The 26336-nt window shown below is 40.8% G+C and overlaps 2 protein-coding genes across 2 annotated transcripts in view; both read left to right on the top strand.

The window, feature by feature from the left end:
• The first annotated feature begins 92 nt into the window (after positions 1-92).
• Positions 93-15157, top strand: fgf5 (fibroblast growth factor 5). The gene is made up of 3 exons (XM_051422896.1): positions 93-1473; positions 4175-4278; positions 12012-15157. Exons 1-3 carry the CDS (start codon positions 1263-1265, stop codon positions 12381-12383), a joined length of 687 nt encoding a protein of 228 aa, XP_051278856.1. The 5' UTR covers positions 93-1262; the 3' UTR covers positions 12384-15157.
• A 3982-nt stretch (positions 15158-19139) lies between these two features.
• The window catches only part of cfap299 (cilia and flagella associated protein 299), a 73731-nt gene continuing 66534 nt past the window's right edge, over positions 19140-26336 (top strand). Inside the window, exons 1-2 of the mRNA XM_051422895.1 lie at positions 19140-19266; positions 22066-22208. Of these exons, the coding sequence (XP_051278855.1) occupies positions 19159-19266; positions 22066-22208 (251 nt within the window). The 5' untranslated portion in view covers positions 19140-19158. The remainder of the gene's footprint in view (positions 19267-22065; positions 22209-26336) is intronic.

Genomic DNA, 26336 nt, shown 5'->3' with positions numbered 1-26336 from the left:
ATGTATGAAAGAACCAGACTTGTGACCTTCACCTTGCTGCTGGATGAATAATCTCCACACATGTTGTCTTTACTTTTTCTTAGACTTGGAACCTTGATCCATAATAATTTTTTATAGCCTATTTTATGAGCAAAATATCTTCTTTCTCCCTCCACTCAGCTGTTGTGGGAGAACTTCTACACTTTTTAATTTTTTTAGACACTTTCTGTAATTGTGTGTGTAAATGTGTGTTTGTTCGGCATCATAACTGAGCCAGAGTTGATACTTCATACATAGCACGATAATGTTGAGTGTTAAACTGTTGATAGACATGAATGGATATCTTTGTGTTACTGGTATAGGTGAAATTCTTATCTGGGGCTTCAGTGTTTTGCTCAAGGACACTGTCACAGGTCACATGGCTGTTACTGGGACACCCACAGCAAAAACTGCAATCCTGAGTAGTTAATATTTACATGGTTTAGGATGACGTAAGTCATCAGGTAGCAAAAAAAAAGAAAATTGTGTCTTTCAGTGAATGCATTGTGTATTTTTCTATTGTCAGTTTTTCCAAGAATCCACAATGTGATCATTAGTGTCTACCCTGTCACTGTACACTGCTCAGAATACATTAGGCAGCTTGACAGACGCGTCTCCTGTAAGCATGTGGACGTATCAGATGATAAGGTGGACTAAAGCCTATAAATACGGCTGCCTGAGTCTCCCGGTGAGCCAGTGTTAAAACTCTGCTGCACCACCTGATGATCTCTGCTGTCTGATCCCCCACGTCTTCCCTCTTGCGTTTAACGTTCATCATTTCGGTTTAAGTCCTCTTATATGGAAAGAAACGCCACCAGAAGAGTCATCTTTTTAAGTCTTTTCGTGTATGAATCAACCGCGTCCTCGATCTATTAAAACGATGTCCCCCTGTGCGTAAAATGCCGCGCTTAGTGCGTCCTGGCGCGGACGATTCCTTGGAAAATGTGCGGTGTCAGCCGCGTTTCCCTCACGCCCCGCTGCTGTGGGTCGGTGCTGAGCAGGAGTGGCATCTCGGCGACAAAATCTGGATGAAAGAGCGTCCTTTAGAGCTCAGGCATGCATCGAGTAGTGAGATCATTGGCGTTATAAATATCCCCGTGTCAGCAGAACAACTCCAGCTACTGCAGCCGGGGTAATGCCCAGGAGCGCTGCACGGGTATGTGCGCACGGTTTCTGGCGCCCAGACCTCAGGAGTGACACCAAAATGCTAGAAGTGGCCTAGCGAGTGTCTCCTTTTTGGAAGAATGAATGTTCCTCTTTACCTTCTGACCGTCGCTCACTTGATCTGCGCCGCCGCCGGAGCACAGTACGTCTCTTTGGAGCGCCAACTTCTGGAGGAGGAGATCAGTTCGGGACGCAGGACTTGCAGGCTCTACTGTAGGGTTGGCATCGGCTTCCACCTCCAGATTCATCCCGACGGCAGAGTGAACGGCAGCCATGAGCCCAACCAGCTGAGTAAGTCATTCACTCCGGTGCCACGGTGCCTGGAGCAGTCTAACTATTAAATAATAAACGTCTGACGCGCAGATGAATCCAGTGCGTCCCGCTGAGAATGCGCACATGGATCTGCATTCCTGCATTTGCTCTAATTGATTCGCTTCTGTTTGCAGTTGTGTCTATTTTAAATGCCATCCAGGGAAGTCATAACAATAATGATGTACACAGGAAGAGTGCAAGGACCGCGCACCTAAACTTAGGCTGCCTGACCCTGTGAAATATCTGAGCAGCGGCCATCTGGTTGACGAGCCTTGTTTGTGTCTCTCCGGGATGTTGGCAGGTAGACTATTTGTGGAAGTAACAGGTGCAGCAGTGAGACACCAGGATGTGTTGGATTGCCAATCAGCACGATTGTCATCACATAAAAGCTACTCCATACACTTCAAAAATACCCACCTTAAAAATTAGACTATGGTCTATTATTGAATCTTCAAACGATTCACCTTCTAAACTACTTTAAATGTCGTTTGCATGCAAATTCAATTATTTCACTTTTTAAAAAAATGAAATATGTCACAAATAAATAACTGGTTGATATTCAAGTACATTATTGTGCTCTGTGGAAATGCCTTTTCAGTTTTGAGGGAATTTAATTTGAGGGAAATGAAAAACTACACTGAGTTACATTTCAGTGCAGATGGCCGAGATAAACAAGGTTACAGTGTCCAGACTGACCGGATGTTTTCCTCCAAGGTCAGATCATTTAAGAAGCATGGCCCTATGGATACTGGACTTTTGAGGCTGATATCTGAAGTTTAAAAAAAACGGTCGGCTGTTATTCATTTTTGTACATAAACTACACACGACATCAATGAACATTTTTAAATAGGAATATATGCATCTGTGATGAGATTTTTATATATTTATATGTGTAGCTTGTCAAGCAAGTTAATTTTCTCTTGTACAAAATCCAAATACACCAGTTTTGATATATTTCTTACACAAGGGTCTTACAATAAGACAGATGACTAACAAGATTTCACAAGATGATCAAACGGAAATCATGACATCCTAACTCAAATAAAAAATATGACATTGACACAAAAACCGCTTCACAAATTCAGATAAATTTGAACAGTAAACATTATTCAGCACACAACAGCTCTCAGCTGCATCCAGAACAAGGCATGTCAGGGTAACACCTTATTTGGGTAGTCCGCCTACAGATAGTTTATAGAGTGTTTGCAACATTTCAACTATTTGCTTTGTCTGTAGATGTTTAACAGATTATCTATAGAGTATATGTGACCATTCATACCCTAACCAAACCTTAACCACAGTGGTGTAATGTCAGAAAGCATTTGTTGAATCTCAACTAATGAGCTGTTGAAATGTTACAAATGCTTTCTTAAACTATCCAGACTATCCAAACAAGTTGTGATCCAAGTAAGTAATGTTAGCACGAACATTTAAGAAAACTAAAACCTAACTTAAAATGCAACGTTAAATACAACAGCTTCTAAATGCCGCCCTATATGGGAATCTCATCCTGTGTCGTTTAGGCCAGAAGACTACAGACATAAATCAGATTTTCAGTTTTTACTGCCCCATCGGATCCCTCATCGCTCATCCGCTGACGAAACAGCCGAGGCTCACCGTGAAAGTGCACTTGTGCCTCCATTTCATGGTCCCCTTTAGAAGAGTTGTCAGGTTACATGGATTTCAACACGACAGCCATGTGGTTTTGAATCCTGCATGACAGCACTGGAGACGAGCAGGAGACTGGGTGTCTTAGATTTGTAATATGATGATTATTTTACCATCACACAGCATTACATTTCATATAGCCTATCACTCCTTCACAGAATACCCCAGATAGTGCACAGACGGTATTAATCTGCGATAACTCTTTGTCAGTTTCCTTTTATTTGGACTTTTCATTCTTTCTGGGATACTTGACTGACTTTGGTGCTGTACAGGAGTCAAATGGATGCATTGGATTGACAGTATTGTGTCAATATCGGCATTTTATTCAGTGATAGAGATCTCTGTCATTTGGCTAAAACAAGTTTTTCCTTTGAACTAGTTCAGTGTTGTCCTGCATCAAAGAACCAACGATTTTCATTAGTCTGCGTTTCAGTGGACAGTTTTAGTGTCTCACAATGGCTCAAATGTTGTTTCAATAGAACCCACATTGGCACAAACCACTATTGCATTTCCTGGCACCCTAACTCACCCTAGAGTCATGGTGCCAGTGCAGAACAAGAATTATGTTCATATCCATTTTAGAAAAAAAGTTCTAGTTTTGGAAGACAAGTACTGATGGCCAGATTATATTTTCAACCATATAGGCAAAAGACAGATGTTTATATGGACTGAATCTGCAAAAGGTTCAGTGATTTTCTGTTTTTGCTCTCACAATATCTGCCTCAGGCAACTAAAAAGTATGATTAAGGATTATTCAGGTTAAGCAACTGGGTTAAGGTTGTGATAAAGATATAAACTGCTTATTGCCCCGATAATTTATACTCACCCGAATGATCTAAACGAACATACTGTAAGATCAAGACAAGGCCAAAGGTGCAGCTGAACTGGATAATTGAGCAGGGCAGCTCACACCCAACTCTGTTACCCAGCAGAAGAGACACATAAGATGACGAAGAGTAAGTACACACTCTGTCATCCATCAATCATCAGAGTATGTTATTTGTCCACCCAGGTGTCTTGGAGCTCTTTGCGGTTTCTCAGGGGGTCATCGGCATCAAAGGGGTCTACAGTAACAGATTCTTGGCCATGAATAAAAGAGGGCGGCTCCACGCCACTGTAAGTATCCCACACGCTTCACAAACTGCTTCTGTTTATCACCCTGCACTCTTAAATTCACCCGCAGCAAATACACACTGCTGATGTGCAGGGATACTACATGTTATTTTAAAGTGACGCTTTGTAAATAACAAGTGTGTGTACAGTTAAGTTAATGATAATTTAAAGCTGCACTGATTGATTGTTGGGCCATTTAGGGGAAGAAGAGCTGCAAAACCTTCTATCGGTCACATATCCTGCCACACTTCACCTTATAGAGTTGGTAATGCTAAAAAGTTAGCAGTCGTCGATATTGTGTAGCAGTAGCAGAGAATTTCCATATCATTGTGCTACTTTATACTTCTACTACACTTTAATTCAAAGGAAAATATTATACTTTTAACTCCACTACATTTATCTGACATTATTTCTACAATGTGGTATTACTTAAATGTCCAGTGTGTAACATTTTGGCAGAATATTGGCAGAATTTGAATATTATATTCATAGATGTTTTCATTAGTGTATAATATCACCTGAAAATAGGATTTGTTGTGCTTTTGTTATCTTAGAATGAGCCTTTTTTTTTATCTACAGAGGGAATAGGTCATCTTCCATGGAGTCTGCCATGTTGAACTGCCATGTTTCTACAGTAGCCCAGAATGGACAAACCAAACACTGGTTCTAGATAGGACAATTTGCATTTTTTGCCTTTGCGAGTTTAACAGCCACAGTAGTTTCTCCTACACACTTGGAAGGCGAGTGGTAATTCAGTTGGTTGCAATCTGCAACCTCACCACTAGATGACCCTAAATGCTACACACTGGACCTTTAAGTACATATTTGAGTACTTCCTCCACCACTGCCGCCTAGATGCTAACTCTGTGCACTGTTTGGTGTTGAGCAGGTAGTGTACAGAGACTGCTGAAAACAGCTGCTGGAGTTGAGAGTGAGAGCACTGATAATGAACCAAGTGGTAAATATGCTGGAACACCTAAACAATGAAAAAGAGGCAAAAAAGTTTACAGCCCCCCATTCTGACATCAGAAAGGTGTGAGAGGAGGGGACAATCCGACGAGCACTTTATTTGAAGCCCACTGACGCTTTAGGAGCTTTTCGGATCTTTTCGGATCTTTTCAGATCTTCTGGGATCTTTTTGGATCTCTCAACTGCATTTCAATTAGTTATACATTCTGTTCCCAAGATCAAGAATGACTTTCCTTGCCCAAAGTTTCATATTGTTTACCTCTGATTTTGAACCCTTTCTTGTGTTCTGAGCAACTTCCTTCCACTGTCCATACTTGGCACTGGAATTATTTGAATTATTTGGCCAAATACTGTGAATCTGCATCTCATTTGCCACTGATACGATGCCCCTCTCTGCTGGACTCCATCTTCTTCTGGACTCATGAAAGTTTACAAAACCTTGCCTAGTGCAGCTATATTGCTTTTATTTATTAGTCTGTCCAGCTTTGCATCTGTGCCGCATAACAAGACCCCCAAATCTGACATCAGCATGTCATGGCATACTGCTGTAATCTTTAGCCACAGTTTTGAAGACTTTCAAATCCCCCCAAACACACAGTAAGCCAAAATCTGCCCACAGCAGCTTGGCCTCGCTGCCGTAAGCAGGCTGGCCGGCCAGCCAGCCAGCAGCCAGCCGCACTGACGAGTCATCTGTGGGAGCCTTGGCAGGCATATAGATAGAAGCGGCTCCCTATTAGCATGTGTTAATGGGAAGAGCAGATTAAGTCCTGTCTGGGATGGCTGATAATATACAGAGGACTGAGCCACAAAGTGAAGATCAATATGTTGAGTAAACAATCAGCCAGGCAGGCAACAATCGGAGAGTCTGAGCTGAGCTGCTGTGGTTGTGAATGCTGAGCAACAGCGATTTACCCCCCCCCCCCCCCAGATCCCGGTATTGTTTCATGAAACCCCAGCGGGGGAGGGGTGAGGCGTCTTTCTTCAAGCCACAGTTTGCTTGAAATCTACCAATGCGACTGTGAGCTTTTCCTCTAGCACATACATATTCAGTCGCCATTGCAGCTTATATATGTGAGCAGGAAAGTTACAAACTTTCTCAGGGTCAAAGCACATGCCAAACAAGATTTAAATATAAACCGAAACTGGGAAGACATAGATAATAACAGAAAACAATACAACAAAGCAAAACAGCACACTGCGGGGTATTGCCTCAAACTAAAACCCAATCATCATTTTTGTTCTGTTGGACATTTGTCATGCACAGCTACAGTCTGACTCAGTGGGATTTTCTTTCTTGTGGTCCAACATGTCTGCAATCCGCTCTCATCTGCTGCTTCATCTCCCGTTCCAAACTGTCGAAATGTCACAAATGAAAGTCCAACTTTCCGCATCCACTCCTCCTGCACCAACTCAAAGGTTGACCGTCTGATGTTTGTGGCTGCTTTTGTTGTGTCTGCACGACTCCCTCAGTAAATTCAATCAGGCTGAAGTTGATGCCCTTAGAGCAGAGCTGTTCGCAGGTTCCAGCATTGCAGCAAGGGAGGAATCCAAGAAGCAGCATCATTAATAGAAAGATTAACCTTGCAGCGAAGGACAATAGGAAATACTTCCATTTAGTCATTATTTATCCTAATGAGCACAGAGCAGCTTTAGTTACAGATCATCTGGAGCTGCCTTGCTCAAGGGCACGCTAGCATGGGGGATTCTTCCTCACAGCTGAAGGACAGTCTACCTTGTTTTCTGTGATGAATTGCCTTTCGTTTGGGATTGTTGTGAATCTCAGTGTCAGAGGCAGGAATAATCTCATTGGCTGTGTTAAATGTCAGCGGGCGGGGCCTAAATGAATAGATGTAACATTAGACACATCCCAAAAATAGGAAACGTAAAAACAATAAGCACTCTTTCTCATGACAAAAAACTGTCAGTTACATAGAAGTCATTGTATTTGCTAATTAAAGCTACTATGAGAAATGTCTCCTGGGTAACCTGAAATGAATGGGCTGATATACTGATAAGAATTTTTGGTCACCCCACTTTTCTTCGCTCCAGCATCAACATCAGATCAAAATGTCCACAAGAAATCAAACTCTAATGGGCTGAAAGTTACTGAGCACATTCATGGTCCCCACAGGATGAGCCCCTTTCATTTTAGACACACTTTTCTACCAGCATCAGCGTCAGGGCACATTTTTTCATCATAAGCATAACAAAACAGTCAGTGTGTTGAGCATAAAAAAGAATTCAGTAGTTCAAACTAACAAAAACTACTACAAAAAGGTCCTCGGCTTACTATACACTACTATGTTTTTAACTTTTAACTGCATCATACAGCCTTTCTTGGTTTTTTAGTGTATTCTTCTGGAGTTTGCTTCATGAGAACTAACTTTATTCACTGACGAGGACTGGTTAAAAGCTCTGCATAGCTCTGCATAGTTTTACCTTAAGTGGACCTTGAGTTAAGGTCTTTAATTTTTAATGTTTTTTGTGCCATATAAGATTTTGCTGCATCTAGAAGCTGATAGCAGACCCTTCAACTTTGTTATATTTATTACACAAACTGCAGTTTTATATGCAGTAAGTTTAAGTTTGATATTTTAATCAGAGTTTCTTTTTGCAGTACTGCCTTACCACTTACTGTTGATACTTTGCACTCTGGTTCTGGCTCCAATCGTTGCAGTTGGGGCTTATTTTTGCCTCTGGAGCAGCTCTGCCTCAGAGAAATATTTGTATAACTAAAACTCCAATCTGTGGCTACAGCTGCACCATGCTATTTAACCGCCTTGATGATCTGAGGTGGATGTAAACCTCGGGGGCCACAGACAGGCTTGGGCCTCACGTTGGGGTGTCAGGTGACACCCTGAACCTTATCTTGTTGCATCGTCTGTCATATTTAATATTTAGATGTTTTCACAGTGCCAATTTATTGGCTGAATAATAGACGAGGAGACAGATGCACATTGCTCTGCCTGACCTCCTCAGCAAGCCATCACAAACATAATCTTTTGAAAGGTCAAAGGTTTACCTGCATTTGTTGAACAAACAGTGACCAAGCCAGGGGGAGAGAGATGGAGAGGGAGAGAGAGAGAGAGAGAGAGAGAGAGAGAGAGAGAGAGAGAGAGAGAGCAATGAAATTATATAGCTACAGAAAATGCTGGTATAACATTAAGGATTTGATTGATTAAACCAACAGAATGTTTTTAATTTCTGCCATTTGTCTGAGATATGTCTCAGCTACATTTTGCATATATGATGCATTTATACTGAAGACACTTTTTTTATGGCAGATCATCAAGTGTATCCCTTCCCAATCAGTTAATTACAAGCCCAGTTCCTTAAGTTAGTGTACGTAAGAGTAGAGTTATAATGTGGTCCTAGCAGGCTTTAGTGTATAACCTGTTTACTATTATCATTTTTGGTTTTCAGTGGCATATCTCAACAAATACTTTTGGCCCTGCCATGAAATTTGTTTCAGACATTCAAGGTCTCCAGAGGATGGGTCCTACTGACTCTGTTCTGACTTTTCATCTATCGCCCCCAGCAGGATTACATTTTTGTTTTTGAGTGAAATGTCTCCACGGCTATTGGATGGATTGCATTGAAATTTGGTACTGACATTGATGTCCTTCAGTGGATTAAGTAACTTTGGTGATCGCCTGACTTGTCATCTAGCGCCACCATCAGGTCAAAAAGCTAAAAAGTTTTATTTTAGACACAGTGTTTTTCAACCAGTTACAAACCTAGTCATTAAAGTTTGTGCAGAGTGTTGTCCTAGCTCAGTTTGTAGTCTCCAATTTTAGCAACTAACATTTCTTAAAAGAATAAAAAGGACACATTTGTGAAGAAATATTATTTGGGTACAGGAAAAAAAAGTTAGTCATCAGTAACTTTCCACCTCTGCCCTCGATACAGCTAACCCCTGAGGATCATGGGAAAGGTCCCTTTAAAAGAGTGTGACCAATCCAGCAGGGCAAGAGCCAGGTTAAACAGCTGTACAAGCATTATGATTTTAACAATAAGATCTCTGGAATCTGGCTGCAGCCATTAAATCCTATGAAACCCAGCAGGGGCCAAAGCTCCTTCCTGGTATGCGTGCTTGTGTGTATGTGTGTGTTCATGTGTGCATACGTGCCTGTGTGCGAGTACATTCATACATGCTTCAATGAATTTGTTTCCAAATGTGTAATTCCCTGACTGCTACCAGAGCTGGTATGTTGCTCAAATGTAGCGTTCTGTTAAATCATTGCAATCCACCCATAGCAGTGACTCGGGAGGTCTGTACACTTTTCTAATCATTTTTAAAAACAACAGCCAAAAGGAACAGTCGGTCACTTTGAATAACTTAAAGGTTTGTACTATTCTGCCGCGGCTGCAGCGCACTCTCTTGTGACTGGCATGTTTACCAAATGCTCTAATGGCATCATTTTCTGCTATGCTTCACTCTTCAGCAAAGCAGAACAGTTTGTTTTATTTCAGAATGGCAGGAGGTTATACAAGGAAGTCATACTGCAGCAAGAAAGCAGGCATCCCTGGGTACATGTCAGAGTTTCCCACCCGAGATATTTTAAGGCACAAAACGGGAACATTCAATGAATGAACATTCTACATCCCGTTTTTGAATTGTGGTGTAGCAGCATGAAGCTAGAATAGACGCCATTGCCCACGCAAATGAGATGCTAGAGCTGAAATAGCCTCATATCATCCTCTGTTTGAGTTCTTTAAGATCTCTCAGGAAATTATTGAAACACAGTGGGTCAGGAGGAAGGAGCAGTGGGTCAGGTGAAAACTGTGTCGAAATTGTTTAACCCACTTCAGAAACTATGTTGTATCTCCAGAACTGATACAACGTAATATGCTAACTCTTTTTTCTTATAGCATTGCTAGGTGATATTGATCTATTTAATATGTCACCGTTTATTCAATACATTTTCTCCACTTTGCAGATGAAGTCAGCTCTGTGAAATGCATTAATATTGCTGATCAGTCCATCAGTCCGTCTATTGTAACAAACAACATGATCGGAAAAACAAAAGCCTGCGTGTGTCTAGAAGTGCTTCTTGGATGCAGTTGGTACACAGGCCATAATGAGTGTTTGACCAATATAAAGGTGCAGTCAGTCAAAGCATCTCTGTGATAAGGAATGTTATTTGGGTGACTTTGAAACCCACCCCCAAGATGAAAGCAAAGTTTTCCAGCAGCTAACCCAATCAGATCACAATCTGACAATATCATACTGACCAGCAGTATGCAACTCTGAATTCCAGTTTATTATGATATTACACAATTGATCCAGCCCTGTATCATTACAAATGATTTTACAATACTTAAGCTTTGGTCATTACATACAGTAATAGGTCCAACATCAGTCTCGCTTTACATCTTATTTTGTATCTCTTCCTGATCAGCTATCATGTTAAGCCCTATTCACACAGGACTAGTATTACCTGGGGACCTCTAGTAATTTGTAATAATTCTGGAGGTCGTCTGTGATCTTAATCCTGTACAAATCTGACATGTCCGTAATTTGTAAAGTAAAAATTCCACCGCAAATTACCTACCATATTTCACCAAACACAGAGGTCATGTGATAATATTAGTCCCGTGCAAATCGGCAACTCTGTGATTTGTTTTTTTGTGTTTTCTGTGCCTTTTTTCTGCCTTTTTCCTGGTCGAGAATTATGGAGGCTGCGTTAGAGGTACAGGTAGCCCCTGTAGAGACAGGCACCAGAGCAAGAGGTCTTTGTAAATACTTTCCCAAACTGTGTGGTTGTGCACCATCAAATTGCTTTTCGTAATGTGGTTCACCCCACACAACAATTAAACTGAGCGTCTCTTTGCGCGGCCAATGCCGGGTTTTTTCTTTGCAGCCATTGCTCTTGTCGTCCAGGAAGCGGATGTTAAGCAGAGCCTTGACATCATATCCGGGGGATAATGTCAGTAAATTCGAGTTAAAACACAGACTTCGCTTATCCCGTGCAAATGCTCCGCACAAAACACAGACGTGGTGGGGTAATTACTAAATCACATGAGGTCCCCAGGTAATACTAATCTCCTGCGAATAGGGCTAATTTGGCCATTGTGCATAATTTTCAATTCAATATAATTCAAATTACTTTTAAAACAAAGGTGTCCCTTATGCAGATGCGCTACAGCCCACAGCAGATTTAGGCCCACAGACTCTCCAATCACTTGTATTTTGTATGTATATATAATTGATAACAATATAATAGTTTTTTAAAGACAAACAAATAGCATACCAATGGCAAAGTGTCTCCTGTTCTTACCGTAAGGACAGTCTAGAAGATCACAAAGTTTCTCACAGTAGCAGTATGTGTATGAGTATGTGTGTGCCCCTGTGTCAGATCAGTATTAACAAGGAAATAAAATTGCATCAGCAGGGAGAATCAGGCGGAGGTCAGCTTCCAGATGCTTGTTGGTGGGAGCTTTCTTGTAAAGGAATAGCAGCCATTACTTTTTCTTTCACAGACTTAAAGACAATTATCTTAGCAGCAGTTAACAAGAGAAACACAGGGTTAGGTTACATGGTAGCATGCAAACAGAGTTCCCACATGTTCCACAGCTGAGACTTGTTTACATGTGGACAGATCCAGTATCATGAAGTCAGACATGGAACATGTGGAACAACTTACAAATTCAACATATTTTAAGGTTTGTTAATTAAAAATTAATCACTAATAGTCTCATTGACTGATCTAAACCAATGAACTATAGTTTTCTTGTTAATACCTTATATTTCCCTTTTTTTGTAGGAATGGTTCACAGACGACTGTAAATTCAGGGAACGTTTCCAGGAGAACAGCTACAACACTTACGCCTCAGTAATCCACAGGAACCACAGGACTGGTCGCGAGTGGTTTGTGGCCCTCAATAAGAGAGGGAAGGCTAAAATGGGCTCCAGCCCGCGGGTCAAATCCCAGCATGTCTCCACCCACTTTTTGCCCAGGGTCAGCCTGCATGACAAGAGTGAGCGAGGCTTCACCATCACAGACAAGAGCAAAGAGAGGAGGAAAGCCCCGCCGCCACTACCGCCAAAACCTCCTCTGGCGAAGGCTAACGTCCATGCAGGAACAGCACCAAGACGTACGCAGGTCAAGTACTGGCCCAAATACCGGTTTGGATAGATGTCATAGGGTTTGGCTCTATCTAGGGGATACAAGGTTCAAAGACGTTGGACATATAGGTAATGGACGTGCTCAAACTGACAATGGTCATTTATGACATTCAAAGCATTCCGGGTATCTATGAAGTGTGTGAAAAACCTCAAAGGGCTGCCAGGTACAACGATTGAGCTTTTCTATATTGAAGTTATGATCATGGTTGGGAGCTGTCTTTCCACTTGGGTTGATTGTCCTGTTTTATGTTATAATTTTTGTACATGGTGAACTGGGCAGTGACCCAGCTTGAAAATAATGTCTTTTAAAATCAGATGTTGTTAAAGCTGAAATAACCATAACTTTCTGCATATTCTTGAATTCTACATCAAAGATGGAAAAAAAATTGTTTTATCTAGCTAGCTGAATGAAAATGTCCTCAGCTGACCATGTAATGTCCTCCATCACTTGTTAGTTGGCAAGGGACTGTACAAGAATTATGGGTAAGTGCGGATCAGAAAAGGAGAAGGGTTATGTGTTTTTCTTTTTGCTTAAAAGAGGGTTGTCTGAATTTGTTTTTATAAAGAGATGAAAATAATATTATCGAAGACAAACAATCATGTCTTTATATCAGGGCTTTATTTTACTCGTCATAATAAACTAGTAGAGAAACAGAATAAGAGTGCATTTTTATGATTATTACAGATTGAGCATAGTCATTATGTACTTGCCACCTTCATGTTACAGCAGATGTGAGTAGAGATATTGGGGGAGGGGAGGCTTTGCTAATTTTTCTAACTCAAAGGGAGAATTCAAAACAGGTATTAATATAGCTAGGGAAGCTTTGCATTTAAAAAAAGCTCAATATTTTTTGTACAGTCTCTAAAGTGATGAAATTATGAACCAAAGTAGAATGGGATGACATAGATTTTGTGTTTAGTTGAATTATGTTGTGCATGAAGGCTCTGGTTTAAATTGACTTAAACCTGGCTTTGAAAGTGCTTCAAACATGTCTCCTGCCTAAACAAACACACCGACCAACTGCCCCCTTTCCTAACACCAGATTTGTGAAAATCAACATGAAAACGAGGACTGGTTCTCTGGAGACTTCCCCCTTCCTCCTGGACAGCTGTGAAGGATCAGGGAGAAAACTGTCCATCAAAACTATCATTTTAGCAACCGGCTGTCTCCCTGAAAAAATCCAGAGTCATGACCTCAAGGCATTCCACCCAGGAGGAGCGCACGGCCGTCACCACAGGGATAAAGATGCCGAGAAAGAGCGGTCACTTGTTTTGGTGAAGGTTCAAACTTTAGGTGTATCAGATGGCAAACAGCCGTGGAATGGTCATGCAGGAACATACAGACATCTCTGGGGAGAAAGGCAGGGTTCTGGCTGTAAAGTACAAGGCCTACCTTCCCCCAAGAGCCTGAACTAGAGATTAAATGCTGTCTTTAATTTGATTGTTTGAATTACTTGAGCTTGGGGTACATTTTGCAGGAGCATTCAAAAAGAAACTCAAATGGACAATCTGTCCAACAGCTTTGATCATATTCCACTGTCAGAACCTGTGTATTAATCAAAGGGAAAATGTCACATATATTTGACAATTGGGAAATCTCAAATAAGTCTCTAACAAAAAGTGTAAAAGTAAAAAACATGTATCTATACACTTTGTATTTGTCGTAAGAATTGAGAGTTATAAAGTTTGGCTATGCACTCAGAGTTGGAGTTCTGCTGCCTGCCTGGAACCCGACGGTGCAGATGAAGTATTGGGTTTTCGTGTCAGGTTCAGGCCATATTGTCGTGTGAAGCCACATGCTTGGCCTGGATTTAGGTCAGGTCACTTTCAAATGTAATTTATTACTATGTTTCTGTCTTTCTCTGTCTGACTGTGCTAATAATCTGCTCCCATGTGTGCCATGTGTTGCAAGTAGATATGTGATGCCCATTGGCAGGAGGGAATGAGGGAAGAGTGTGCCCTGCATTAGCCTGCCAAGCTAACTGTCAGTGATGGATGAAATAAGGCAAAAATACAGCTTTGGGTCTCAGATTTGGCAGTGCAGTCACTGTCAGATCTTAGAGATGCAGGTATGGCCCAGGTTCAGGTCTCAGTTTTGAGCCTGTGCAGAACTACTTAGTGCACAAACCTCCATCAAGGCTGAATTACAATCTAAATGTGTTGTATAATAAAAGATGTTGGAAAATTCTAAATCTGTACCTTGAACCACATCTTCCAAAAAATACACAAAATGACGACCTTCAGTCATACTTTCATCAGTTCATGCGAAAATGGGAAAATGGTAAGAAAAAATTCTTCATTATGAATCTTGCAAGACTAAAAATGTCCTGTTCCTTAAACAACAATCTGACTTTCCAGCATTTTTTTATTGAAATCTTGAAAGAGTTGTGGAGCTAACCCAGCAATGTTTTCAGCAGTTTAAACCAAACCTTGTTGGTGAAGATTATAGCAGAAGACCACTATCATTTAGGGGAAGACTGAAAATCTAAAAGGAGTAAAATGCTTTTATCATAAGGTTAATACACAGGTTAATACAGTGGGAAAGTATACTGTTACCAAGTGTTTGTCTAGGCAAAGTGAAAAGCTACATGCTCTGGGGTCCTGATAAACTGTAGATATCTTGATGCTGTTTGTTTTTAATGATCTTCCGTGTTGTCATCATGTTGTGTGGTCCTCATACACAATCCAAAGAAATATTTTTTGTACCAACATTTTTTTTTATAAAAACTTGTATGTATAAAGAAGAGTTTTTATGTAAAATTACTATTAAAAAACAAATATATCAGTGGATACTCTGTATTTATGTTGTATATGACAGCATTCAGAGAGATTCTGTTCACTGGTGTATTTATTTGTTGGATGAGTTTCAAGACACAACCTTCTTTTAATGAATGCTTAATTGCATTGCAGGTTAAGGTGTTAAAACTAGACATTTGTGCTGTATTGCACTGAAATCCCAAAGAAGAGGAATTGGTCACAGAGAGGGTTCAGGATCACAGGGGCCAACTAATCAAAGACAGGTGTGTTTGTGTGTGTGTGTGTGTGTGTGTGTGTGTGTGTGTGTGTGCTGACAAGACCGTGTTGGTTGATGTTCTCCAATTCCTCTGAGGTCATGAAAGTTTTTACTTTAGTCTAAAACAGGCCTGAGCACTGATTACTGACCAACATTTTCCTTCTTTTAGATGTGAGCATCAGTGGGGTTCCTCCTCCACTGTATCTAATGATTCAACATTTAGCCTCATAAACATATTGTGTCACTATGTCACAATAAGAGATTTTTTTTTTTTCCGGCTCTCTTCCAAGAGGAGGTCAGAGGTCATACTCTGCTTCCTGCAGAGATTAATATTTATTTTTTTAATTTGTCTTTGGACAAGTCCAGTTTCATGGAAGTGAGTACAAAATGACTTTTCTAAATGTATCTAATTATCAATTATGACTATAATTACCAACATTTGTTAACAATTTTGTCAAAGAAATGTATTCATGAAATAATACTGGAGACATATTTGTTAAGCACATTCTGACAGACTGTAGAAACAGTGAAAAGTGACATCCGACTGCATATTTTGTGCATTATAACAACACAAAATGCATCAAAATTGTTTATTTCAGCAAAAATATAGGACCAAAATAACTGCTTCATATGTACAACTGGAGAATAAGTTTACATTGGTTATTTATTTTAATTTATCCAGGCCTGGATGATTGAGGATGCATGTCTGTTTTTAGCACTATCATGGCCAATCATCCAAGAAGGAGCTGCAGTACCTTGCCCGTAAAAGGGAAACCGGGCCCCCTCCTGGAGCCAGATCTGGAAGGGGGGCTAGCCAGAGCCCTAACTACATGAAGCTGCCACAACGATAAAGAAGAAGATAAAAGAAGAAGAATGTTTCTAATTAATTTTGACCAATTAGATCATTTTAGGATTAGATGTTAGGAGTAACTAACCACAAAAAGAGTTACTGATTGGCTTAATCAACAGGGGTACTGAATCCAGAGAAGGGTAATTACTTCCTGAGAGGTTATGCATCTTAGAATCACATACTCCATTACAATTATTTTCTCCTTTTTTGGGGAACCTGTGTTCACCCAGTCACGTCTTCCAGTAGCCTCTTTGACTTCACATCACATAATGTAAAATTGTATGTATTGATTGTGAAACAGAAACCAGCTGAATGAATGTTTTATCCTCGTCTCCCCCTGCTCACTGACTGTGCTGTATTCATGCTGTTATGTAATGCTCCGCTCACCGGAACAACAATTAGATGAGGTATTATGTTTGGCTACAGTATGAGAGGCAGATTTATATGACATTTGAGGCATTTAGCTGGAATTCTAATCCAAACTCATGAACTGTGAGAAAACAGAAGCAGTAGCCTCTATCAAAAGGTGTTGCCAATAATATTCCTGTCATGCCCAAGGCTCTATGTATACTGTATTTGTTATTACAAATATGCTATAGTCACAGAAGTTTGATTTTGAGTTTTATTTTTTGTTTTGTGTGTAGCATAAAAGAACTACTGCCTTGTGTTATTTCCTCTTTCAAACATACATAGTCTTTGTTCAAAATATGTGGCAAAATCATTTTCCTATCCCTGGCTACACAGACGTTGACAAACAATAATGTCACTGTATTGTTGACTGGACAAGCTATTTTCACAGCAGACATTTTGACTCTTGACTCATCATATTAGGAAACGCACAGGTGGTACTAATAACATTAATAATGGCTCCATTCTATTCTAAGTGTCCCAGTAAGCTATGACAGACAGTGAACCTGCATGCACAAAACCAGGATCCTGAAACTGAAGCAGCTTAATGGAATTAAAACATTGCATTATTTACACATGCTCTAGCTGGTATTTGCAGGAACAGCAAGGCTAAATGTCTGTAGTAGATACATTTACAAGAATGCATTCTTCTGTTTACTCCTCAATGTGGGAACTATTCATTTATCATTCTCTCTAAAAACAGCATCGCAGCAGCAGCAGCAGTAGGACTGTATGAAAGTGATAATTGTGCTGAATGTCAACCCTCTGGGCAACATACTGAACTGTGTAAGTATTAGAAAAACAGGTGATGTGAGTTCAGTGAAAAAGAGTAAATGAAAAAGATTGTTCAACACAGAATAAGAACAACAGAGGTTTGGCGTGTATTATTCATACTGGTGTTAAATAATGAAGTGGGTCTTTATTTCTACGTAAGAAAACACTCGGAGACCTGAGAAATGAGATGAAGCTTGCGTGACAGTGACATTTAAGGTTGATCTTGAAGGAGCAGATTCCCTCATTAACCAACTAACATCTCTACTCCTCTGCCCACCAGCTCTTCCATTTGTCTTATTTGTCTGTCTGCGTATGCTCTCATTGGCCATAAGTTGCTTGGCTGTTGCACGAGAGCACATTCATAAGAACATTTTTAATCATTACCTCATTTTCCGTGCACGTCATTGCACAGCCATTAAAAGTCATGCTGAATGAGAAAATTTAAACAAAATGATAATAAAAGATGATAATGACGGCCAAGAGTCACAGTATTTCTGCAAATGGAGCCGAGAACATTCCCACTGAACATTTTATTCTCTATTTTACAGTCAGTAAAGGTGCCAAATTGTGTAGATTTGCCAGGATATAGGGACTGACATCATGGGACTGGATAACTTTGTCATCTCGTACATTATTCCAGCTTTAGGCCCAACATGATATGTAAATTGAGTTCAGTGAAGATGATCAGGTATACATACAGTACGTACATACAAAGGACATACAGAGGAAGAGCCACTGTAATGACTCTGCACAAACATGCTTGGATTAAGCCGCCATGCAGTTGTTCCCAACATGAGGAGACACTCACAGAGATAGGAGCAACATATTATATTACAGACCCTGAAGGCTTTGTCTCTGGGCCTAGAGTAGAAGTCATCATTCACCCTCAGGGGTTTGAAATGAACCTTTGGCAAACTTAAAGAAAGAGACCTGATGAAGACTCTGCAAAATGCTGTTTACCCAGGAAGGATAGAATCCCACCATAGCAACAGCACAATGCTCCGCCTATTAATAAGCAACCACTGTTGAGCAAAGAAACAGAACATGCCACTTTTTATTGCACTTTACAGTTCACACTTTCAGTCTCGCCTCAAAAAACATTTTTTTCCCCCTGCAAGGTGTGTTAGACAGATGAGATCTGTGGAAGCAGAATATGACTCCTGGATATAATTTTGACGAGAAGCAGAAAGGACCCGTGAAGACAGTTAGCCTAGAGTTCTACTGTAACAGCCTATACATCTCAGCTGCTGCACTGGACCTCAGTCCGATGTAAATTAGAAAGTTGTTGCTGTTTATGGTGTTCAGGGTTCTTCAGGAGTCCGCTCTCTCTCACACAGGGTAGTACAAATCTGCTGCGGCTGCAATGTATGGGGGAAATACCTGGAGGAAAAAAATAACTTCTGTGGAAATTGAAATGTGTGATATATGATATGTAGGCCTATGATTTTACTGAAAAACAACATTCAGGGCACTAGCTATTTTAATTGCCCAGCCAAACTGCAGTAACCCATTTGCTTCTCTTCAGTTTCACCTTCATAATGTGTAAAACAGTTCGTTGGCCTTTAGTAGGCTAACTATTTGAATATTGTAGTTTTCTCCGCAAGTGAATGTGATGGGTACTCATGCTGCGTTCAGGGGACATGAGCAAAGACATATATGGACGTCAGTGTATTGACTTCCGCTTCCTATTATGTGCCGCCAGCCGGTTGCCATAGCAGCGTTTTACAACAGAGCGTGAAGATGGAGTACAACGCAGTCGGTCGTGTTCACGATTCTGTAACACAGTTTAAAGTCTACGAAGATTATCTCGACTCCAAAATCACGCCAATGGATTTATTTTACTTAAAAGTGAGTCACTCTGGTACAAACTATTTAAACTCCCTGTAAAGTTAGTGTTCGCTGTCTTAATACGTAGCTAACCCTGGTTCCGCTCTGTTTTGTACACCACGTCAGAACCGCATTCACAAAGCTGCCACTTTAAGTTTATCTTTGAGAATCTGCAACAGTGCACAACATTAAAACGCAACTTTCGACTTTTCTAAATGACCATGGCCCCTTCTTCACTTCGGCACGTACCAAATCCTCCAACCCGTTCTTATTGACTGACAACTGACGATCTAGTACAAGGACATTATGGAGCAAACAACCGGAGTTTACTCGTTAACTTAAAAGATATTTGCCGTTTACTAAGTATTTGCCGTAGTGAGCATGGTGTCTTTGAGATTGTTAAATGGATTTAATAGACGTTTTATGAGTTAGGCCTTTCTTGCCGGTGCACAAGGTAAACATTTTGAATGGATTCTGCCGTATGGCCCTCTCTTGAAATGTGTATGTAGTGGTAGTGGCTACTTTGTCTGGCTTAAACGTGGTCGTTTAGAAATACACAACGTTTTTATATTCTTGTTGTTATTCTGGCCAGTTTGGTTTATTAGCTCGAATTGAATTTTGCTGTATTAAAGTAGTGAATCTGCCATGGGGGTAAGTTTGGTTGTTGCAGTTTCTGTAGTTGCACGCTAGGTGGCAGTCACGCACAGGTTTGGCAACAGGGGTTTAAACTATGGGCTTACCAAGCAGCTCCCACCAGTCCAGTCATTTAAAGAGAGAAAGTAAGTGAAATGAATATTTATATCATGCCTAAATCATATGATTAAAGCAATGGAGACAACAAAAATGTTATTACAAAATGACACTTGAAAAGACCGAAAGACACCATGAAGTGTAAGTAAATCCTTGCTCCTACATTAGTCTGAGTGATACTCTTTAGGGTGCACCACAAGTTCTGATTAGACCCACTTTGTCAATATGGTCTTATATCGTAACCACAGTTACTCTGGTATGACCATTTATGCTAAGACATTGAGACTATGTGTCCTGAAAAAGCATTAAAATTATTTAAATTGTCTAGTTTTAAGGATTTAGAAGTCTTAATTATCACTTTTGCAAATGCTGTTGTACCTGAAATGTATTCATCATGACCAGAGACCTTATTTATATTTATATCTATCTATATATGTTTTTTCCAGGCTGTAAATTTAAAAGCGTATTGTCAACAGAGGAACTCTGAATCATATTTTCTTTCATTCCTCTCTTCAGGTTTTTGCTCGTAGATTTATTCTAGCGGCTATACAAATGATTCCAAATAGACTTGAACTGAACCTGCTAACCAGAAATTGGCAGTCTTGTCTTTGCCCAGCAGGTGGCACACTCGCTAATGATATCCATAGCCGCTGCAGTGACCACTTTGTTTGAACACCTGTGTCCACACAGAGAAGAGAACAACTCATATCTGGCCTGATAATCAGCTGCAGTCAATCACTATCAAACTCAATCACCCCTGTGTTGTGACACAACACCGTCAGCACAGGTCATCTAACCTGTGCAGTCATGCTGATAACCTCTAAGTTCTGAAAAATCAGCTAATTATGAACCTATTTCTCCTGGAAGATGTTAGTTAGAACGTGTCACAAACTATGACTATAAACTGAGTAAAGTGAAGTAGTTAAAGATGTTTTCTCACAAAGTCAGTACGGCTTTTGACAGGATAGATGTTGTAGAGTATTAGTCCAAGTCCCGGTGAGGGGACCAAAAGAAGCAGTTCATTCACATAGACTTATTCAATGAGCCTTGAAAATGAAGACAATGATTTTCAGGCCAATTTTAGGACTGGCAAATGTCTGAGACTCATTTCTGGTGAGCCACATCAAAGTTGAAGGGAAATATAACTTTTCCTCTCGGGTGTGGACGCAGGCCCGGCTGCTTCGGGTAGGAGGACATGTGGCCGAAGCTTTGATCTGACAACCCACAGGATTTGACAGCAAGATTTGGTTTTTAGATGATGACTTTATGGCTTGGCTTTAATGATGGCGGCTCTGCAAACGGTGATTGGAGTAATGTAGCTAACAATCCCTGCAGGGGCACTGACACGTACACTCGCGCAGGCACACACACATACACTTGATGAATGATGAAAAATCACAAGAAAGCCACAAAGCTGAACTATATCTGAAGCTTGTGGCGTTGCAGAGCCGGCTATCACATCATATTTTTGGGAAGGGAGTGAATTAACAATTTTCAACTTAAGGCCAGAGGAATAACTAAATCCTAAATCCTGGCTGACAAAATTTCAAATTTCATTTCAGTCAGTGCTCAGAGGTCAGTGCTGAGCTGGAACCAAATCCAGGATGCTGCAGAAACTGGATATATCCTTTGTCTAAAATAGCCACTGATTCATCTGGATTGAAAAAGTAATAGTTTGAATCATTTGTCAAGCAAAAATGCCAAATATTTTCTGGTTCCAGCTTCTAAAATGAGAGCATATGCTGCTATCCTCTGTTTTATATCATTGTAAGTTGAATATCTTTAGGTTTTTGGACTGTTTGGCAGACAGAACAAGAAAAAGAACGTCACCTTGAGCTCAGGGAAATTGAGATAGGCATTTTTCACTACTTTCTGACATTTAACTATAATAAAAATACTAGCTGCACTCCTGAAGTGCTATCCAAAAGGAGCAGTGAAAAAATAAATCCCAGCATTCAAAGTTTACCATGCCAAAACTCAAGACTGACAACATCTGACAATCTTCAGCCCTGCCTGCAGGCCGTGTCCCCTCGCCTTGACTGACTCCTCTCCTTTTCTTTTCTCTCGCAGAGCAGGGAGTTGGCCCGTACGCTGGTGGAGCACGGCCACAAGGGCACAGTTCTGAGCAGGGAGGAATTTGAGGAGAAGAAAGCAGCTGCACAGGCTGCAGAGGCTGCGAGGAGCAACACTTTCTACAACAGGAGCCGGCCAATGTGAGTCCAGTTCTCACCAACCCACCATGCTCACTGAGATGTCGTCTGTATGACTAACACGGGAGACAAATTCACACCAACCACCAGTCAGATGCTAGAATCTCAGCAGGCTGTGTTATGTTCTGAAAATCTAGCTGTTTTAGAGTCTTAATGCGGTCAGTGGATTTTGGAATTAATCAGTCAATGTGGCCTAGGAGAAGAGAAGTTACTCTCCGGCCCTCTGCCTTTATGTTAGTGTTCTGTTGTATTGACGTGATCCTTAGTTTTCTTCCTAGAATCTGCTCACTGCTAGATGCCACTAAATCCTACACACTGACCCTTTAAGTATTGGGTTATTGCACAATAAATAGGACTGTGTACTGACATTGCACGAAAGGCCATAAAAAGCTGTATTTTTTCTCAATCGGTATAATCGGTGTGGCTGTGTTATCCCTTGTTTGTGGGGTAAGTAGTTGTAAGCTGTAAAGTATGCCATTACTGTTATCAGGTATTCTACCAGGATTGTGCATTTGCGTGTGTTTGATTGGCCAGCGCAGGAATAGTTGAGCCAGGTTCAACAGTTTTGTCGTACAGCGCCGTGTTTTTGTTGACAGGGCCCGTCAGTGTCAGGGTCGTCGCCCCGGGCCGGTGCAGTCGTCTCATTAAGGTGAATGAGGAGGATGCGTGTTTTGATGCTGTACTGATGTTAGTTTGAATGTGACATGTGACTGAACACACACACACACACACAAAATGCAAAATGTTGTAAATGTTGTAAATAGTGAGAAAATGCCTTTCACACTTTGTTAGAGCCCACTGTGATGCCTTCAAAAATGTCCGGCCAACAGACCAAAGCCTAAATGTGTTCAATGTATTTATATATGACAAAGAAAACACAAAATTCTCAAATTTGCGAAGCTGGAACCCCAAAACATTTCGTATTTTTGCTTAAGAAAAAGACTAAAACGCCTATTTGACCATCAGAACCCTTGTGATCCTAACCAACAGTGAACCAGCTCAATGAATGTTGCTAAATGGAAGTTTCAGCTACATTTCTTAACATGTACAATATAGTTCGTAAAATCTTTTTCTTTCTTCCTGTGTTTTTGAGATGGGATGTCTGTCTCCCTGCAGCAAACGCCAGCAGAAGTACCTAGGGAAAAATGTGAAATGCATTTTTGGCTGAAGTTCTGCTCTGCTAATCAAAGCATGACAGGTCGTAAAAATGGGAATCTTTTATAGTTGTATCCGGTGCGGTAGCGGCTTGAGCAGCTTATATAATCCTTTATGATTGCATTTTACAAAAGAGAGGATAAATGGGAGTAATTCATCAAGTCCATGTCCTACACGAACAAGGCTTTTATTTGAACAAGGGCTGCCCATCTGTCTAAATTAAAATAAAAATGGTTAACATAAACAAGCTGGATGACAAAACTACCAACTGGAGTCTTCTATAAACTGCCCCTCCTGAGGAAAGTGATCACACAGATATTGTTCTCATTCTTGATAAAGCCATGTGGTTGTGGTATCGCCTTTGATGACAAGCCAGAACAGACTCCAAATAAGACCATTCACCACACACACACACACACACACACACACACACACACACACACACACACACACACACACACACACACACACACAGGGTTTTGGAGGTATCCAAACATTTACCTGCTAGGTGTTGAATTTGATTGAACCCTCAGATGCTTATCCAAACGTGCAGATGTCTCGCTGTTGTCCCCCCCCCCGCCCCCGTCCAAATGTCTGTGAACATCAGTGACACTGGTGAAATGGGAGCCTCCACACCTGCAGTTACAGCGATATTAGGCCACAAAGCCTTTCATCTTGTCCCAACAGGATCCAGGGAAATGTTGTACGGGAACATTGGGATGTTATATACACAGTAGTTTGTTCCGTCTCCAAGATCTACATCCATGTAGAGACTGCTTCAAAGGCTGGGATCCTCAAATGTGTTTGTAAGAGTCCTGACTATGTTTGGAAGGCAGGATCAGAAACTCCACATTAGCAACATCCATTCAGATTGCGTTTAAAGGAAAACTCCATGGAAAATCTATCGTTTGGATTTCAAATACTCAGCCCATGTAGGGTTGAAAGGAGGGAGAAGTTAATAGGTTTACTTGAAAAGTGAATTCAATTATCGATTCACCAATTTCAGTTCTACTCTCGGAGCCACCTTTCAAGCGTACAAGGGGTGAATATTTTGTAAAAAAAAAAAAAGTTTTTTTTAATGGAGAATTCCTTTAAAGTTTTGCCACAACCATTACGAAGCCACACTGGGACTTCTATTGAGTGCAAAACCAATGTAACGTTGTATTAACCAGGCACATGTGTTTAATAAGTGTCAGCACCACAAGTGTAATAAGGGAGCAGAGCTGTGTCCCTTTGGCCTTTTAATACTGAATTTGACAGGAACCATGTACAAAAGAAACATCACTTTGAAACAATGAGAAGAGATATTTTGTGCTTTCCATCTGCCCGGGTCATGACTGATCTTTGCTTTGAATACTAAAACCTGTTTGAGGAATTTGGAGAGAATAAATGAAATATCTGGATCAAATACAAAATAGTCTCAAAATAGCCCTCCTGTCTCGCTGTACTATGTAATTTTTTTTGCCATTATCAATTATAGAGAACCTTGTTTTTCATCAGAGCTTTACAGTAGACGGACGAAAATGCTCTGTTAATAATCGGACAGTGCTGGGAGAGACATGACTCGCAGCAGTTTTACAGTCTGTTGTTCTGAGCTGGCCCGACCGCAGCAAGTGGTTTTTGAACCCTCTCCAAGGTAATTAACCAGCGGGGTTATGTTATTTCAAAAGGAAAAGACTTAATATCGAATGTGATCCTGTTCTAGGTAAATGACAGCTTATAGTAAATGAATGTACAATTTTCACATTAAATCTAACCTTTAAATAATCATCCAATACATCTGCGCTCTTTGAGATTTTCTCACATCATTATGTGACCTGAGAGTGAAGTGTGGGTAAAGAATTTTAGTACATTTCACCTGCTGTTTGGATTATTGCCTCCGTGCCAACAACCTGTAGGCGACTATAAGCAGACATCTTTTTTTTTTTCCTTCATGAGTTTTGAACAAATTAACAGCTTTCATTGCTTTCCCACACTTGGAAATTTGACATCTTGCAAAAGACCTTGACAAGACAGAAAAAAAACGCGCAGCTTTCGCAGGTTTTTTCCATCAAAAGTGGCAAGCTTGAGCCGTGTCCCCCTCTCTGTCTAAATGCAGATTGCTCTTTCCTCTGTGGTTTTCTGATTGGACTTCCACCAGACTGACCCCCTGACCCCCTGTTATTGTCACACTGTGAAAACACAAGCCCCAGAATGCAATGTACCACCTGCAAAGTTGCCGAAGCACAATCAGCACAGTGTCGTGAAGAAATGAGTGCGGCCGCAAAAGCTGGCAGCTGTACTGTAAACGGACTAAATGTAGTTGTTCTTCGGTGAGCAAAGATGTTTATGCTTAAGAACCGTGCCTTTGGATTTGCATTTATTTGTTCCGACATTTAACAAATGGTATTCTTTGTTTCTCTTAAGGCTTCTGCACCTGCACACTTATCCTCTCATGGCACTGGGTAGCCATGCTGTTTTGGGAATGTCTTTTGCCTTCCCTGTAGGCCTTAACCTATGTCTCCCAAGGCATGTCTTTTTTTTTTCTCTGTTCCGTCACTGCTCTGTTTTTTTCCCTTCCTTTCTCTTCTTTTCAACCTCCCTGTGCTCTCTTGGAGACCTTTAGTGCCTGCAGGTGTATAAATAGAGCTGTTTTCAATTAAGGGCTAACCTCGCCTGTAGCGTGCATCTGATCAATGAATGCCCCTGCACCTGTGGTAATAAAATACCAAGGGAGTGAAGATAGTGCTGTGAATGCTAATCAGATGTTGCCCTGTTGTTGCCCTGTCTCTTTTTTAAGGACAGCGTGCTCCTCCTGACAGCCTGGCTGTGAAAGGGGGGCTTTGCCAGCACATCACAAAAAGGCCAAACAAAAGACCTGGTGCTCTCATCAGACATAAGTGAAATTCAATACGTGATTGAAAATGGAAACTTGAATGAATGGGATGCTCAGGATGTCAGTTGTGCGGTTGTTTGGTTAGGGGGAAGCTGAGTGGG

Source organism: Dicentrarchus labrax, unplaced genomic scaffold (assembly GCF_905237075.1).
Source record: "Dicentrarchus labrax unplaced genomic scaffold, dlabrax2021, whole genome shotgun sequence".
Classification (NCBI taxonomy): domain Eukaryota; kingdom Metazoa; phylum Chordata; class Actinopteri; family Moronidae; genus Dicentrarchus; species Dicentrarchus labrax.
This window is presented reverse-complemented; position numbering and strand designations above follow the sequence as displayed.

Excerpts from the sequence above, each read along its gene's own strand:
- fgf5 (XM_051422896.1), top strand. The coding sequence starts at position 1,263 with ATGAATGTTCCTCTTTACCTTCTGACCGTCGCTCACTTGATCTGCGCC. Across the intron at positions 1,474-4,174 it reads CCATGAGCCCAACCAGCTGA|GTGTCTTGGAGCTCTTTGCG; the intron begins GTAAGTCATTCA and ends TTGTCCACCCAG. Across the intron at positions 4,279-12,011 it reads GAGGGCGGCTCCACGCCACT|GAATGGTTCACAGACGACTG; the intron begins GTAAGTATCCCA and ends CTTTTTTTGTAG.